This window comes from Micropterus salmoides, unplaced genomic scaffold, assembly GCF_014851395.1.
Source record: "Micropterus salmoides isolate LMB-PRFRI ecotype aquatic unplaced genomic scaffold, ASM1485139v1 Ms_hic_scaffold_16, whole genome shotgun sequence".
In the NCBI taxonomy this organism is placed as follows: domain Eukaryota; kingdom Metazoa; phylum Chordata; class Actinopteri; order Centrarchiformes; family Centrarchidae; genus Micropterus; species Micropterus salmoides.
In genome coordinates this window covers 7888644-7905375 of record NW_024040707.1, presented here as the reverse complement: position 1 = coordinate 7905375, position 16732 = coordinate 7888644, and the positions used below count along the sequence as shown (strand labels likewise).

The 16732-nt window shown below is 39.8% G+C and overlaps 2 protein-coding genes across 2 annotated transcripts in view; one reads left to right on the top strand and one right to left on the bottom strand.

The window, feature by feature from the left end:
• Positions 1 to 5: 5 nt before the first annotated feature.
• Positions 6 to 2913, top strand: mul1b (mitochondrial E3 ubiquitin protein ligase 1b; the record flags this gene model as incomplete). The annotated part of the gene is given in 3 exon segments (XM_038721802.1): positions 6 to 16; positions 783 to 1021; positions 1024 to 2913. Coding segments are annotated over 3 exon segments (738 nt in total), but the record flags the coding sequence as incomplete, so codon positions are not given.
• Positions 2914 to 10670: 7757 nt separating this feature from the next.
• The window catches only part of vwa5b1 (von Willebrand factor A domain containing 5B1), a 30165-nt gene continuing 24103 nt past the window's right edge, over positions 10671 to 16732 (bottom strand). Inside the window, exon 21 of the mRNA XM_038723812.1 lies at positions 10671 to 13359. Coding sequence (XP_038579740.1) covers positions 12700 to 13359 — 660 coding nt within the window. The 3' untranslated portion in view covers positions 10671 to 12699. The remainder of the gene's footprint in view (positions 13360 to 16732) is intronic.

Below are 16732 nucleotides of genomic sequence, written 5' to 3'. Positions count from 1 at the left end.
GCACCACACATCTCTGGTAAGTCAGTGAGGCTTGTAATATTGTTATTCTGTTTTTCTGAGTTTTTAAGTATTGTGTTGTGCTGCTGTGTTTTAAGTCCAACTGAAATTAAATTACATTATTAAACCAATGTCTACTACAGCATACATATCTGCTCTGGAATCACAAGTATCCTTCTTAAACCAACTTATAAACGGGAACACAAATCTTGTCCTAGCCTGTTGGAATGAGTCACTGGGGAAAAGTGCACTGTTAATATCAGTTTGCAGGCTAGATAGCTAATTAGCTGCTCAGCTGCAGCACATTAAACAGCATGTAAACATAACCTGCAAATGTCACCTCGGTACATTGAGATGCTGCTGGTGTGTTCCTCACTCTTTAACACTGACACCAACACGCCTGAGAGGAAAATTATTTCTCATATTTCCCCAAAGACCTTATTTTTCCTACCTTTAATTAGATTTTTTGGGCCGATTGCTGAAAGCAGCATCGGCTGATACCGATCACCGATCACTCAGTGAGAATCTACAATGTAAATAGTCATGAAAATAAAGGAAACGCATTGAATGAGAAGGTGTGTCCAAACTTTTGGCCTGTACTGTATGTTATATCAGCTTTTATATCATTGCAATGCAAACTGAATGTATTTGTGTTTTGGGTTATTGGTTGGACAAATCATCATTTGAAGACGTTATCTTGGACTCAGGACTCTAATAATTGTTAGATTAATCAATAATAGTTAACCCTAAACAAAACATTCATAGCTGTTTATATTTATAAACAGGAACAACACAGAGAAGGTCATCCACCAGCGCACCAACACAGTTCCATTTGCCCTTGGGTCTCATGATGATGAAATTGCTGCCACAGTACGGGTTATACGTCCACTAGACGCTGCGGAGTTGGACCTGGAGACTACCTACGAGAACTTCCACCCCACAGTCCAGTCCTTGTCCAACGTTATCGGCCACTTCATCAGCGGAGAACGTCCCAAGGGCATCCACGAAACAGAGGAGATGCTGCGCCTGGAGACAGCATCACGGGTGTAGGAGAGCTGGTCCTGGATAACAACCTGATCAAGCTCCAACCTCCCAAACAGGGCTTCTGTTACTTTCTCACCCGGCTGGACTACGAGTCTCTTCTCAGGAAGCAGGGAAACAGCGTCAGACTGTGGAGGATTCTGACCCTTGTCTTCGGTGTTGCCGCTTGTTCCACACTCCTCTTCATCCTGTGGAAGCGATACGTACACCACAGACGGAGTAAGAAGGAGAGGAGCATGCTTGAGGAGTTCAAGGAACAGCAGAAGAAACGTATGCGTGAACTGAACTTGGAGGAAAGCAGCGTGTCGCCCACCGGCTGTACTGTCTGCCTGAGCCGTGAGCGCTCCTGCGTGTTTCTGGAGTGTGGTCATGTGTGTGCCTGTGCCCAGTGCTACGACGCCCTGCCAGAGCCAAAGAAATGCCCCATCTGCAGGGCAACTATAGACAGGGTGGTGCCTCTCTACAACAGCTAATGTGGACATACAGAAATGGGTATAACATCACATACAGTAGGAAGCCTACACAGCCTTTTATACTGGAAATATGTTATACAAAAGCTGTCTGTACAGCTGTGAAAACGGTAATATCGTTACTTTTCGTTGCACTTTTTTGCTTTTACTCTTTCTTATAGATAAATAGTAGGTATCTGTGCTGAATCGTGATGCAGTCACATTTCCCATTAAATATTCAAATCAACTTTGGAACCTGTAAAAATAGAAAATGAAATTTTTTCATCTTAAGAGAAAATTAGATTTCTTCTTGCTTAAGACATTGGCAAATACTGGCTCTGTACCCCGATGATGAACCATCTTAGAAGTTAGTGTTTCTAACGTTGTTAAGCACTTAAGAGCGAGTGCACATGCACACAAAGGTGTGCGTTTGCACAGAGTTAAGACCTTCTGAATACACTTTAATGTAATGAGGCGCATTTAACTGTCAGTAAGCAGTGGTATATATTAAAATACAGAACATAAATTACATGCTGTAAATGACAGAACAGAAATGTTTTGCACTTCATCAGTATGAAAAAATAGCCTTATGTGCAGCCAACAGTCTACAGCTTTTATCTTGGTGTGTGTGTGTGTGTGTTTGTGTTAAGATTGTGGTAGACAACATTTGCACCACAATTATAAAGAAAAGCAATGAAAACTGAAATCCTAACATAACATGAACACAGGAAGAAGAGGATGACAGAAACTGTCAAATGAGCAAATCAAATGTTCAATTACTTTTTTGTATGATTACAATATTTTTCATGTTAAATTAAATGTCACTTCACAGAATGTGTTGGTGGTCCATGTTTAGTATATTTGTCAGGGAACATGTACATAAAAACACTAATCTCATACAAAGAAGAGATGCATTGTACCAGATTTAGCCTTTAACTTTCTGAGATGTTTTTGGGAAACGGGGCCCATCTTGTTATGATCTTGTCTTGACATTTGATTTGGAAGTGTGTACAGTTACACTGACTCATTTTATGTCTTAAGTTAGGATTTAGCTCTGGTAAGGGCTGGCAGTTCATTTAAGGTTGTGTTTTGTACAGCTCAGACAAGGCAGAGGAAAGGTTGTGGTTCGCAAAAAAAATTCTCAAGGGTGAGGGGGGATAATTGTACAAGCTGACCTTGTCCTGTTCTTTTGTGATTTTGCTCTGGGCGCTTGCTAATAAAGACGTGTGCAGCTGGTGCTAAGGCTCTACAGACACTAGAGAACACAGTGGCAGCACATGTAAATCTTACAGTACTAGAGCAACATCTGCATCACCACAGGCCACTAATTGTTGCACTTTGAAACTGCTTTTCCTGGGACAAAACAAAATTCAGCTCATTGTTTATTTGCAACTAAAACCTCATTAAAGGCAATTACAATGTTGACAAAATACTGTGGAAAATTACTTTATATAATGTCACAGACTAGTCATTGTGTAAAATAAAGACACTAGGAGAAAGAAGATGAAGATGTCTGCCAGGAGAGGGGGCTGTCTGCCTGTGAGAAAAATCAGGGATTCAGAATTTGAATCGGAGAGCATGAATACACACGAAAATGTGATGCCACAAGCTCCCCCAATACAAGCAGCTGTTTTCAACTCCTGTTGGGGGTTATTCATTTGTTTGCTCCATTCCAATCTCCCTGTACATTTTAAATGTAATTCAGCCAAAAGCAAGTGCTGGGCCCTGTATGACATGCTCAGGCTTTGTTTTACGGCATAAAATGAATCATTTCAAAATTCAAGTGTGATACAGCCAACATTCTTCAAGTCTGTGGGCAAAGAATAAAACTCTTTTTACTTTTTATAAAATAGGTGATTGTTCAAGCACATTTTTGGTCAGACAGTTGATAGGATGGAGACAGGCTGAAGTCGGGAGAAAATGCTTCTGCACGATTCAATTTAGGCCTGCAGGGATGCATCTCTGTCGCCAGAGGAGACTGTCTTAGGGCAGTTTGAGCACTCAGTCTCTTTTTATCATCCCACATTATGTCACAAAATATCCAATGTATTAGTTAACATTGCATCGGGACCTTGGCATTATCATTACATTAGTATTCAGCGGCTGGCACTCAGATATACATTTTCCGGGAGTGAGCAGCAACACTGCCTTGTAATGCTGTTGTTTTTCAACTTTCTAGCTAATATCTTCTAATCTCTGCCGTCTAAAAACTTCTACAGCGTTCAGTCCTCTGAACTAACTGTGACCCCCCCCCTCCCCCAACTGAAGGTATATTTTGTTTTACATTTATTAATTTGTCTGATGCTTTTATCCAAAGCCCATATGTGGGGCCGGACGATTAATCAAAATATTAGTACAATTGCAATATGGCCAAGTGTAATATCCAATTTCAGTTTTTTTTATTAAATACTAAATGTGTCAAGACATACTATTATAATAAATTACAAAACACCTTTTTTCAGACTTAAGGGAACATGCTTGTTTGGTACAGACCATTGTAAAATGCAAGTCCTTAGCGTGGGAATATTTCCCATCTCTATCCTGTGTGATGTGAACACGACTTTAGTACAGCTTTACACAGAGCTGCGAGCATGGCTGTAGACTCTTAACCTTTTCTGTCCAATGCATTTTTGTGTAACACATCGGAATATTTCATGAGTGAGTTGTAGTATCAACTTTAAAATCTTTGTAGCCAGATGTTTGCTGTACACTCTGACTTTATGTTTTAAAGTCTGTTAGAAATCAAGAAATTTGACCAAAAAAGATCTCACTTGTGAAGTTACTTGTGTAACTTGTGCAGCCAAATAGTCACACATTAACAAAGTACTCTTTCCCATTGTGCTACAAACATGAAAGTAGCAGCTCTAGTCCAATACCATGGAAACCCTTCAACCTAATCCTGCCGTGCTTTTATCAGCAGGAGCTGTCACTGCACTGACAGTGAGTGAACCATCAAAGACATTCCCTCCATTATTCCCCACTTAAGAGTTTTGAATTTCAATGCTACATGAGGACTGTGCAAGAACTGCATGATAGGAGCCATGCACATAGGCTTAATGATGGAGGTGAGATGTTTACCGGACAGGATTTACTCTTGGACAAACACCATTTGCAATTTAAAAGAGACCACGTTTTCCTGCATGTGCACAATTTGGCTCTGACTCAAATCCTCAGAATTCACACAGCAGTCTGGTCTCAAGCTCAAAACAACTAATATATCAGATGAGTTTTTCTCAAAGAAAGATGATCTCAGATATTGAGATTAATCAGGCAAATAACGCCTCAGACAAGACATTGTTCTGAATATCACATGGGATTGCTGTTAAATCCCCTACTACAGACCACATAAACTGGCTGCTAAATCTTCAAATTATTAATAATATGACTGAAAACTCCTCTTGGCAACAGACTCAGTTTACATGCATTAAAGTCTATATACGGACTAATTTGTTCATATTGTATTTTGTTTTTCACTCCACTCAAAGCTCATGAAAGTTCTTTTATACTAAAGAATAGCTGAAATTGGGGCCGCTTTCTAATAAGGAGCTTTAAAGGCTGCCTTATTAGAGAGTTGTACCCAGTAACTTCAGTTATTCTCTTCTTTTATCTGAGAAAAAGTGGTTCGCTGTCAAGGCAGTGCATTGATTTTTTTGATTCAATTAGGCTCCCTTCATGGTAGTACCTTGTTCAAACGAAATATTTAAGTGTCTCTCAATAAAGAACATTTCTGATCCATGATCTTAGTACACAGCTGCAACGAAAAAAAAAGGTTGCTTTATAAGGGACACAGTTCAGCGCACTAAGGTGTTCAGGTGAAGTCCTATCATTATTTTGTATGATTATTTCCTATTTCATGGTTTTCAAGATTAAGCTTGGCTAACCCTAACCCTCAGTTTAGGTTGAAGTCATGCAAACCCTTTACACATAGCAATAAAATATTTCGATACTATGAAGGTCATCGCTATAATGACTTCTGCATATATATAACACGATATAATGCGTCCATAAGACATTATAACAGTTGTGATAATCACTTACAAACATGTATTAGGCGTTATAACAAAGTTCATAACGTATTATGACCTTTTGATTTAATGTTTTATAACGAATAGTAATACCAGTTTATATCAATGTGCGGCAAGAATCTTCGACCATGTTCCATAACACATTGTAATGTTTAAAGTTATATAGCACGTCTTTGTTTGCTTTAAGTAAAGTGTTAAAATATCTATCCCTGTATAATATATTACAGGTGGACATAATACCGTATGAACAAATATAAGAACTTATAACACGTAATTGTTTGCTTTAAGTAAAGTGACACACATTTTGCGCAGGAAAACAAATTTTATTTATGTTTCTTCACTTTATGAACAATCTGTATGAATTTTAAACATTTTGCATTTTAGCACAAAAACACAACATAATTACATCCAGAAAACTCGTTGTCAGGGTGGTGAGAGATCGCTCAAGAGAAGACCTGTTGCAGACCAACATCATGTAAGAAGAGGCTCAGATGTTGTCACAGATGAATGGCGAGCCTGTGGACAGGCCCTAACAGATGCAGTGGACGATTAAAGACAAGCACTTCACAAAACGTAGCCTATTAAAAGACATTTTAAAGTAATTGCATGGGAATACTGTTGGATAAAGTTGATGTAACTTGACTTGAAATAGGATATATATAGGACATGGGATATTTTTAACAGAAAAAGAAAAAAAAAGATATAGGACATCCAATGGCAGAAGGTAGTGGTCAATGTATATTTGGACCAGACAGTGGCACTAAGACAGAATGTTAGGGGTCATCTTCAGAGAACCATGAACATCCAAAGCAGATTTCCCGTCAATCTGGCTGGTAGTCCTACTATTACCTCATCCTGCACACACCCAGCCAACTGGCTGATATAGACTTAATTTTATATTCAAATGCTTCGTGAAACTACCAAGTACCCATGATAAAGCTATTATAAGTGAATAAATTCAGTAAATAAGCCAGTCAGGCAATTTGTAAATAAATTAATAAATTACAAATTGGGAGACACTTTGGACCAAAGCAAAAATAGACATTATGGAGATTAATTTCCTTGCAGCAGTCAAGATAGAACATCTTGGAAAAAAACACCTATGGTTTCCATGGGAACTGCTAATCATCCTGCACCCCAAGTTGAGACAAGATTAATTTACTGTACCCCACGACCTACCTCCAGACTAGCTTTTGAGCAGACGTGCACTCTGTGCTACTTATGCGCTACTTATGCGCACATTAAACTGCTGTGATACAGTACTCTGGATTTAATTAGACATCCGCCTACATTCTGCAGCCAAAGGAGTTTAAGTAGCTGCAATGTAAGAGAACAATTGGCACGGAAGATACTGTCAGACAGACCTGTGTGAAAAATAAATGTTGTGAAAATTGTGTGCATGGAGCTTAATGAGAGCTATAATGTTTCAACTTAAATTTAAATTAAAATACTTGGTCCATCAGTGTAAAATCCTAACTTTATAAAGACTCACCACTCTTCTCATTTGGTTTAATCACATATTATGCATCACTAAACAAAACACATGTAGAGAATATACTGTAATTATAATGACATGAGTTCCAAAAATATATTTTATCATGCTTTATCTCATAGTCAGTAGCCAAGCAACAGTGAATTGTTTGACATTCTTGTAAGGTAATTGTTCTTTATCCGTGCAGTATTAATAGGCATGTTATGTGTGCTGTGTCCACACGTGGACCTGAATATATTTGCAGATAATATAATGTGTCTTTGTTTGTGTGTATCCTTCAAAGCACTGTACACTGTCTAGAATTATTTGAGTCTTGTTTGATCTAGGAAGGTGGATATTAGCACCACAGTAATTAGCTTTTCTGTCCCTCTCTCCCTCCATTCCTCCTTCAATCAGCCTTTTCAAATGTCTGTCTCTCATGCTGAGCATGTTTTACCTTGTAATAGGGTGAACGGTATAAATGATGTCTTGTCATCCTAATTACTAGTGCCCTCTTTGGTTTCAAGGACCCACATTATGACAGCTTTTGTTGTTAATGAGCCATGTGCTGTGTCAATTGGGGAAGAAATACAACTAATGCAATAGATGTCACCTTGACATCACATCACCTGGGCCAGATAGAATTATAGTTCCTTTAAAGGTTAGGCCTACATCTAAAGCTAGTAAGCAACCCTCGATAAATGACAGCATTCGCAGCCTAAAAAGGGAATGCAGGAAAGCAGAGCGCAGATGGAAAAAAATCCAGTCTCCAAGTCCATTACCTCAGTCTGAAGGATTTATTAATTAACTACAATAACATGGTTAAGGATACGAGGACACTATTTTTCTGAACTCATTACTACACATAAAAACAATCCCAGGTTTCTGTTTAAGACTGTGGATCAGCTGGTAAACCCAACCCCTCCTTGTGCCCAACTGGAAGTGATGATGACTGTGAATTGTTTTTATCTTATTTTACCAATAAGGTGGTGTCAATCAGAGCCTCTATTACCCCCGCGGCCTCTTACTCAGAGGTCCCTCACCAGCAACAAGAGAGTTTTAACCAGTTTTATCCCATCGACTTGTCTGAGCTTTTAAAAACAGTATCACAAATGAGAGTGTCCTCCAGCCCACTTGATGTAATACCTACAAAGTTTTTACTGAAAGTAATGGATTCTGTTGGGCCCCATTTGATCTCTGTTTTTAACAGCTCCCTATCTACTGGTTGTGTCCCTGATTAGTTTAAAACGGCTTGCGTGAACCCACTTTTAAAGAAACTTGGTTTAGATCCCTCCCTCCCACAAAATTTAGACCAATTTCAAAACTGCCTTTTATTGCAAAGATCTTAGAAAGAATTTTGTCCTAACGACTAATTTTACTTGAAAGTAACAAAATATTTGAAAAGTTTCAATCTGGTTTCAGGAAGTACCACAGCACTGAGACTGCCCTGCTTAAAGTCACCAATGACCTTTTAATGTCTGCTGATGAAGGCATGTGCTCAGTCCTGGTACTCCTGGACCTTAGCGCTGCATTTGACACCATTGATCACAACATCATGTTAGACAGACTGAGGCACTGGGTGGGGATCTCTGGTACTGCCCTAGAATGGTTTTCATCCTACCTGTCAAATAGGAAGTTCTGTGTGTCTGTAAACAACTATGTCTCTTCGTTCTGTCCAGTTAAATATGGATATTTAGGACCCATTTTGTTTTCCTTGTATCTGCTTCCCCTTGGACCCTATCATCCACAAACCATAGTATTTATATATCTTTTCATATTTATGCTGATGACACACAAATGTACTTGCCCATCAGATCCACAGACTGCTGAGTTCACTTAACTTTCATTTAACTTTATCCAAAGCAACTTACAATTGCTCTATATGTCAGAGGTCACATGCCTCTGGAGCAACTAGGGGTTAAGTGTTGCTGGTGGATGGGCCAGGTGGGAGTGAACCCGGGTCTCTCACACCAAAGGCATGTGTCTTATCCATTGCGCCATCACCATGCCATCACTTACCATCTGCCTTTGTGAAATTAAAAAATGGATGTCAAATAATTTCCTCCAGCTGAACTCAGACAAAACAGAAATACTGGTCATTGGGTCACAGCAGAGGGCAAACAAATACTGCCCTCTGCTGGTCAGATCACATTAAGCCTGTTGCAAAGAACCTTGGTGTTTGGTTTGATGGTAATTTAAATTTTGAACAGCACACCACAAACCATGTGCAATTATGTTTTTATCATCTTAGAAATATAGCAAAAATACGATCTATATTAACTTCTAAGGACACCGAGACCATCTTATACACCTTCATCTCATCACGCCTGGATTATTGCAACAGCCTTTTCACCTGTTTAACCCAACAATCTACTGATCGACTCCAGACTGTCCAGAACTCAGCTGCCAGGCTTTTAACCAGAACAAAGAAATACGACCACATTACCCCTGTTTTAGCTTCATTACACTGGCTCCCAGTATGTTTTAGAATTGACTTTAAAATTTTATTGATCACTTTTAAAGCTCTTCATGGCCTCTCACCTTGTTATATTTCTGAACTTTTAGTCCCATACGCACCAGCACGTTCCTTGAGATCCTCGGGCAGAGGTCTGTTGTCTGTTCCAGAGACTCAACAGAAAACTAAAGGGGACAGAGCGTTTGCTGTCAGGGCCCCGAGGCTCTGGAACAACCTGCCCGAGGAAATCAGGTCGGCTGAGTCAGTGAACTCTTTTAAGCCCCTTCTTAAAACATACTTTTGTAAGAGCACCTTTCCCGATCTTATTTGACTTTATTTTATCCCTTTTAATTTTATTCTATTTTATATATTTTATATTTATCTTAAACGTGTATTTTAGTCTCTTCAGTGTTTTCTTGCTTTTATCATGTATTGTTTTTGTGTTTCATTGTCTCTACACTTGTTAAAGCACTTTGTAACTTGTTTTTGAAAAGTGCTCTACAAATAAAGATTATTATTATTATTATTATTATTATTATAGACCATGCCTTTCATTATGGGATATACAAGAGAAGACAATGCTTATTGTGAATTACATTAGGTAGATATGGTACTGTATGTGTAAAGTGTAGAGCAATACATGTTACTTAATAATTTGTTTATATTTACATTTAGCCATTTGGCCGACGCTTCAGCAATGTACAAATCAGGTACTGTCATGATCCAGCTGTCTCAGCCTCTCAGCCCTAGTGTTTCCTTTGTGTCTCCTTCCTGTTTTCCTAGTGTTTCTGTCTGATTGTTATGTAGTGTAAAGCAACAAGACCGAGTTACAGATGCAACATGCTTACTGAAAGTTAGCTGGTTTATTAATTACGATGCCCAGATTTCTTGCAGACTTTGTTGGAGAGAGTAAAGAGGAACTGAGCTGGATACTGATGTTGTGCTGAACAGAATGGCTGCCTGGCATCACCAACAGTTCGGTCTTCAGACCTGGTCACACCAGAAAGTGCAACAGGGAAACTCATAGCAAGTCTTTAGGTGCTTTCACACTGCTTTATTTTCCAGAGCTCCAGAGGTAGAGCTGAATATCATCAGTATAACAACAGCAGCACAAAAACATGTCGCACCAAGAAAGGGAGTGTATATTAAGAAGAGAAGGGGATCCAAGCATCGACCCTTGAGGTACCCCTTGTTGAAAGTAGTGGGAAAATAATAACCACAGAACTTGTAACTTTGGTTGTAGAGTTATTTTATTACATGCACCTGCAGAGCAGATCATAGCATCGACAGTTATAAAGACACTACAGAAGCTTTCAACAGCCTCAAACAGTCAACAATCATTTATAAAGGCACACAGAGCAAATTGAAAGATACTGCACTAACCTACAGACCCAGTACATAAAAAATATAATTTTAAACAATTACAGCTGCACTTACTACTGCAATTACAGCACAAATATATTACTATATGACATCTATTGTATGTCTCATACCAGACAGCAAAATACTACGCTAAGGGCTCCAGTGTGCCAATTCAAATTTAACATCATAACATAAACACTTGTGTTCATGCAGAAAAATGTATGTAACTCAGCCTGAGTGAAAAAGATAAATAAATACCTGAGTAAAACAACACTGTGATGAAATAAGAAAGAGGAAAATCAATACAGAAAGATACCTACATAGGCCAAACAGATTCTAGAAAGTTTAAAGAAAGAAACGGGGGGTACTTACTGTATATTTGAGAGAGAATAAAAAACAATCATGACCCACAATGATAAAACTGCAGTGAATAGATGTAAATTTTCTGCCGACTTTAAACGTTTAGGCACTTGTGGTAAAATTAACTTTGAGCATGACATAACTAGCAGGGCCCTTTCCTCTCTGATCCCCAGAGCAGGACTGCTGATCACGGCCCATATTCCTCAGGACTGGGTTGCACCAGCTGTGAGTAAATCCATTACTAAGTCTGTGTGTATCGTCCTGAACTACTAGCTTCTTTCAAACTAATGATTTACTAGATCAGGTTGCACCATTAAAATCTGAGGAATGTCATAACTGTGAAAGACTTAAGTGTTAGCTGCACGTGGTATTGCAACTTGCGCGTCCAGCCCATCATGTGTACTTGGGCACAGCAGTGCTTTGAGCTAAATGCTTATGTTGGCATGCTAGCATGCTCACAATGACAATATTAACATGAAGGAGTCAGGTCCTTCAAGTGATCAATGGGATCAGGCTCCCATCCGACAGCCAATTTTGAAGAATCTTGCATATTTATTTCTTGCAACAAATTTAACTTAGGCAGTGACCAGAAGATGCGGTAGCCAAAAAAGCAAGCTCCCTCAAAAGCAGTAATTCCCATCACTAGGTGCAACCCCTTTTTAAATTAGTAAAGCGTAAATATCCACTTACATGGTAAACACTTAGCTTAAAACTAGGCTGAACTAACTTAACTTGCAAACAGATGCAGTGCAACCAACTTCGTCTATTTCTCAGATAAGTGAAAAAATATAAACTGTATCATTAAATAATTAACATCAAATAACATGCTAGTGGGACACATTCCCACCAAAGCCACTTGTGTTTTTTTTTAAATCAAACCTTAACATATATTTTATATTTTCTTTAGCGTTTTGCATATTTTTCTCTCTCTGCTTTAATCAAACTGCAAATATGGCAAATATTAACTACACTGTAATGGTGACAGGCATTACAAAAGACAGGCAGTACTGCTAACAAGTACCCAGATGTTATCATGTAACATTTTTTCCACAATACAATCAATTCAGAAAATGCTGTAAAGATGTTAAAACACTATGTGTCAATCGGTGTCAAACAGTTTTCTCTTAAATTTGTTTTGCCGCATTCTTTCCATCACATCAATATGATGACAATAAGACCTGTTCTCAGATGTTGATGGTCTGTGGTCCAGCATGCTACTAATTTAACACTGACAGTCTTCTCCATGAAACTGAAATCTGTGGCATAACTCTGATTAGATCCCTTGCTAACAGGGTTCCAGCTACAGTATATGGCACCAGCGAGGTAATAGCTTGCACATAGTGCCTCTGAAGAGCCTATGAATCTGGAGGAACAGCACACAAACAGAAGAAAATACACATTGTTCACAACTGCAACAGCAAAATCAGACTCCAGAGGACATACTGCTGAACAGAGAATAGTACAGCCTTAGTTAGCATAGTATCATATGGTATTGAGTACTTTCACTGGTTTGTATTTTCAGTCTTGGATTAGCAGGCCTTAGACACTGTTAGGGTTGTAACAGAGCATATTCAGTTGCAGGTTTTCATCCCAGTGTCTGAGGATGATGAAGAGCTGATTGGCAGCAGCCTTGATGGAGGCTAAGTCTCGACCTTCTGGGATGTCCTGCGCACTCAACCACATGCTGGCCTTGGCAGCCACCATTTCCCACTCTATAAAATAACTGGCAGAGCTATGCTCCAGCCAGGCGAGGGCCACAGCCGTAGCCCATACCATGCCCTCTGGATCCAGCATCCTCTTTAGCAATCCGCCAGGTGATGCTGTTTCCAAGACTCCTGACCCAGAGCTCTGTCCACTGTCCACCTGGGAGTGTGGGCAGAGCTGGGGCTCAGCAGCGGTGGATGGACTGCCTAATGAGGAAGGACCAGCGTCCGTCCAGGCACTTCTGGACAGATAAGAATGGCTGTGGATGCCTACAGTGTGCTCTGCAGGGTGCTGATATGTTTCTGGCTCGTATGGTGATCTGCGTCCGTCATCGGCACTCTCAGCACGGCGGCTGCTGGAGTTAGACAGGTGGCCCAGACTTGTGCGGTGACTGTTGAAGGGGGATGTCCACTTCAGCTTGTCCATGGGCACGTTAATGGCATCACACAGAGCCATGTCCAGGGCAAATGCACCACTAGCCAACTGCAATAACACCTGTGCAGAATGAAATAATTGAAATAATGTAAAAGTACAGCACCTGTTCAACTGTTCTTCTCCACTGCATATTGAAATAACAGACTTTTGTGATTCATGGCCTACAGCTCCAATCAGCAGCTGGGCAAGAGGTGCCTTGTTATAGGATACCTCTATGGTCATTGTTTAAGGAAGGGAAACTCATTTTCAGGGCAGCTATTCGGATAATTTTTGACAGATGTATTTTTAACATTGAATTTAAAAAGGGATGAATAATACATGAACAAGGTGGCAAGCACAGCATAATTACAACCTCCTTCAAGGTCTTGGTGATGTCAGGGAGTGGCAGAGTATGGCCTTATTACATTGAGCCTGGACACTCTGCTTTGGACTCTCAAGTAAAGGTTAAAATTATAGGGGATTGTTCTGTCACTGTCAATGTCTTATGCTAGGCAGAAAGATTACGATAAGGCCCAGAAAAACAGAATTTGTAGTATGTAGTCTTTTACACCAATTTTGGACCAAAAATATAATGTTACACAACTGAATGAATTATGAAATATATAATCAGTCTTGTGGTATTTATCGTTTAAAATTTTTCAAGCAAAACATTGGATTTTTAAAAAAACTACTGATTAAGACAGACAGACAGACAGATACAAATACTTAAAGATATGTCTATTCAACAATATATGTGCCAACGAGTGTAGAAGGATGTGCAATGTGCAATTGCCATTCAGGAGAATAAGTCTCCTCTTCTTGCCCAGAGGGAAGTCATTGTATATTTGAATTGCAGTGGGCAGAAATGACTTCCTGTAGCAGTCCCTATTACTGCAGTATTGGTATCGCTGGTATCCACCACTGACTTTTTCCCCTTCATTTATTTCAGACAGACAGCACGAATTTGCAAAGAAAGGGGACTGAATTGTAAACAAATGTCCTCAGTTGGATTTGAATCTAGGATACAGCATGCATTTACATATTGCACAACGTAGCCCTCTGGACTATTCAAAACAGCTTAGAACTGCTTCTGCTTATTGTAACCATGCACTCGGACATTCTCCTCTTTCAAATTAGTGTCCGTCAACTTGCAGGTTGACAGACTATTCACATGTATAGATCTGCAACCCACCAGAGGAATGTAATCTTTGTTCTCGTTGTCACTCTCTCCAATTGAATCACCGGACTTGCTGTGAGATCGACACATGAATCCTTTGGCAGCCCGAGTCAGGAGACGAGTCCTGCTGAGGGCCAACCTTAACAGAGGAGAGGGGAAAGCAGATTTAAATAACAGTGTACAGTATGTGAAGCACATACCACTATTGAAATTAATCTACTGCTTCTAGGAGGACTGGGAAAGCGGATATTTCTTTAGATTATTCTGGTACACATCATGTACTTACTACAATACTAATATGTGCAAAACAACATTCCCATCAGCCTCAGCTGTACTTTGTGTTTAGTGCTAATCTAAAGCTAAGATGGTGAACATCTTAACAGAACAGCTCAAATGATGATGGTGGAAATAGCTTCAGAAAGACCTTTCCAACGTCTGAATTTTTTTAGGGGGGGTGTCAGGCAATTTCTGTAACTTTCCGAAAACAACAGTGCAACATTCACACTCACGTCACGCAGCAATCAGCCAGGTGTGTGGAGGTCTCTCCAGCTCTTTCCAAGAGAGACTGTCTTCAAATGTGCACCATTAATCTCATACTTAAGCAATTATGGTGTCTGGCCCCTTTTTTTGACGGACGGCTTTTCATCCTGCCATCACCTTCTAACGTTATGGTGCCACTGCATGAGCAAACACAGGGACTATAGCCTTATAATTATTTTTAAGTGCTGCCTTACAAAGCAGTGGATCTATTTTTACATCTTCATCTTTATCCATTCCTGTCATCTGACTTTCAGAGCATGCAGTTTTGAGGTTATTGTATCAGGACAATAACTGGACAATTCTGTCTTGACAATTTCTTCTACTCCAGCTACAGCACATTTATGTAACCAGCGAGCCTCCAAACACCCACCTGGCAGAAAAAAGGCTCTCCACCGATTTCTGTGACTGGTCAGAGGTCACAGACGGACTCCTTTGAGAGACTTGGAGACAGAGAGGCAGAGTTAGACAAGGGAAGAGGAGGGAGAAACAAGTTGTGGCATTTTCTGCTACTTTTTATTTGGTTCTCAACATGAGTCTTACATAACAAAGAGGTAAAACACACCCACTGAGATGTAACAGTTACAGCGAGGACATGTTTTCCAGCAGCTGTCTCTCTTCGGCTACACTCCTGCTTGTGTGTGTGTGTGTGTGTGTGTTGTTTTCCTATATTCAAAGGGTGCAAAAACCAGGATCCCGCTATACTTGTGGGATCTGACCAGCCACGTATTTGTGTTTGTGTCTTCAGTACGTGCTCATTGTTGTCAAGGTCCAGACAGCATTTGTCAATACAAGCCACAAAATTGTGGTGACTTCTGTCATCACGTACAAGAAGAGGGACTAAAATGTCAATAATCTCATGTTTCACATTTGAAAGCATACAACAATGTTGCTCAGAAAATGACAAGAGGCTTCCAGACAGTTTATGCCAAAGGTCTTTGTGGAGGAAAATTGATAAAATGCAGCAAATTCACTGGCCAGTTGATGTGTTGCACTTTACTTACCCTCTGTGAAGCTACATCTCTCCCAGCCGGAGGAGGTGGGGGTGCTGCATGGAGAGACACCATCTTCTCCATCTAAGACAATGATCGAAATGATAGAAAATGAATTGCAGTGGGCTGTCCTTTATTTTGTTTCCCACAGTATTCCCTCTTTTTCCTCAAGACCTAACTAAATGTTGTTTTAAAAAAGCAACTCATCTGTATCTGCACCCACTGTGCACCTGGAACTGGAAGTGCCAAGCAGATGATCAAGCAGTGTGCTAGTCTTAGCTCCCGCTGTTGCTATGCCACCACAGAAAACCAATTTAAAATGTTATGCCCTTTTGCTAAAGTATTTTCAATGTAAAGCAGGATGCAGCTTTCTGGGCACCTAATATCTCATTGCTCCCTGTCCCGGTGATGCAAGACTGCAGCCTTTCCATTTCAAATAAAGACACATTTGAATAAATATAATTATATAAACACAAGTCTTCAAAAATCTCATATCACTTGCTCCCCAAAAGAACGATGTTCCTTTTACTGTATACTTATACTTTTTATTCTCAATAAAAGATGCCTTCTACCTTTCTCTGTCGCTCTTATCTTATTTCTTTCTGCTGTATGATGTAAAAATTAAAGCTCATTCTGTCTGTAGTTGGGATTGAAATGTGAGCTGAATATATAAAATGCAGCCTACTGTTGGGCAGGAGGACATCTTCAGCTTCCTCGGACATGCCACCAGATTGAGAGCGACCCAAGC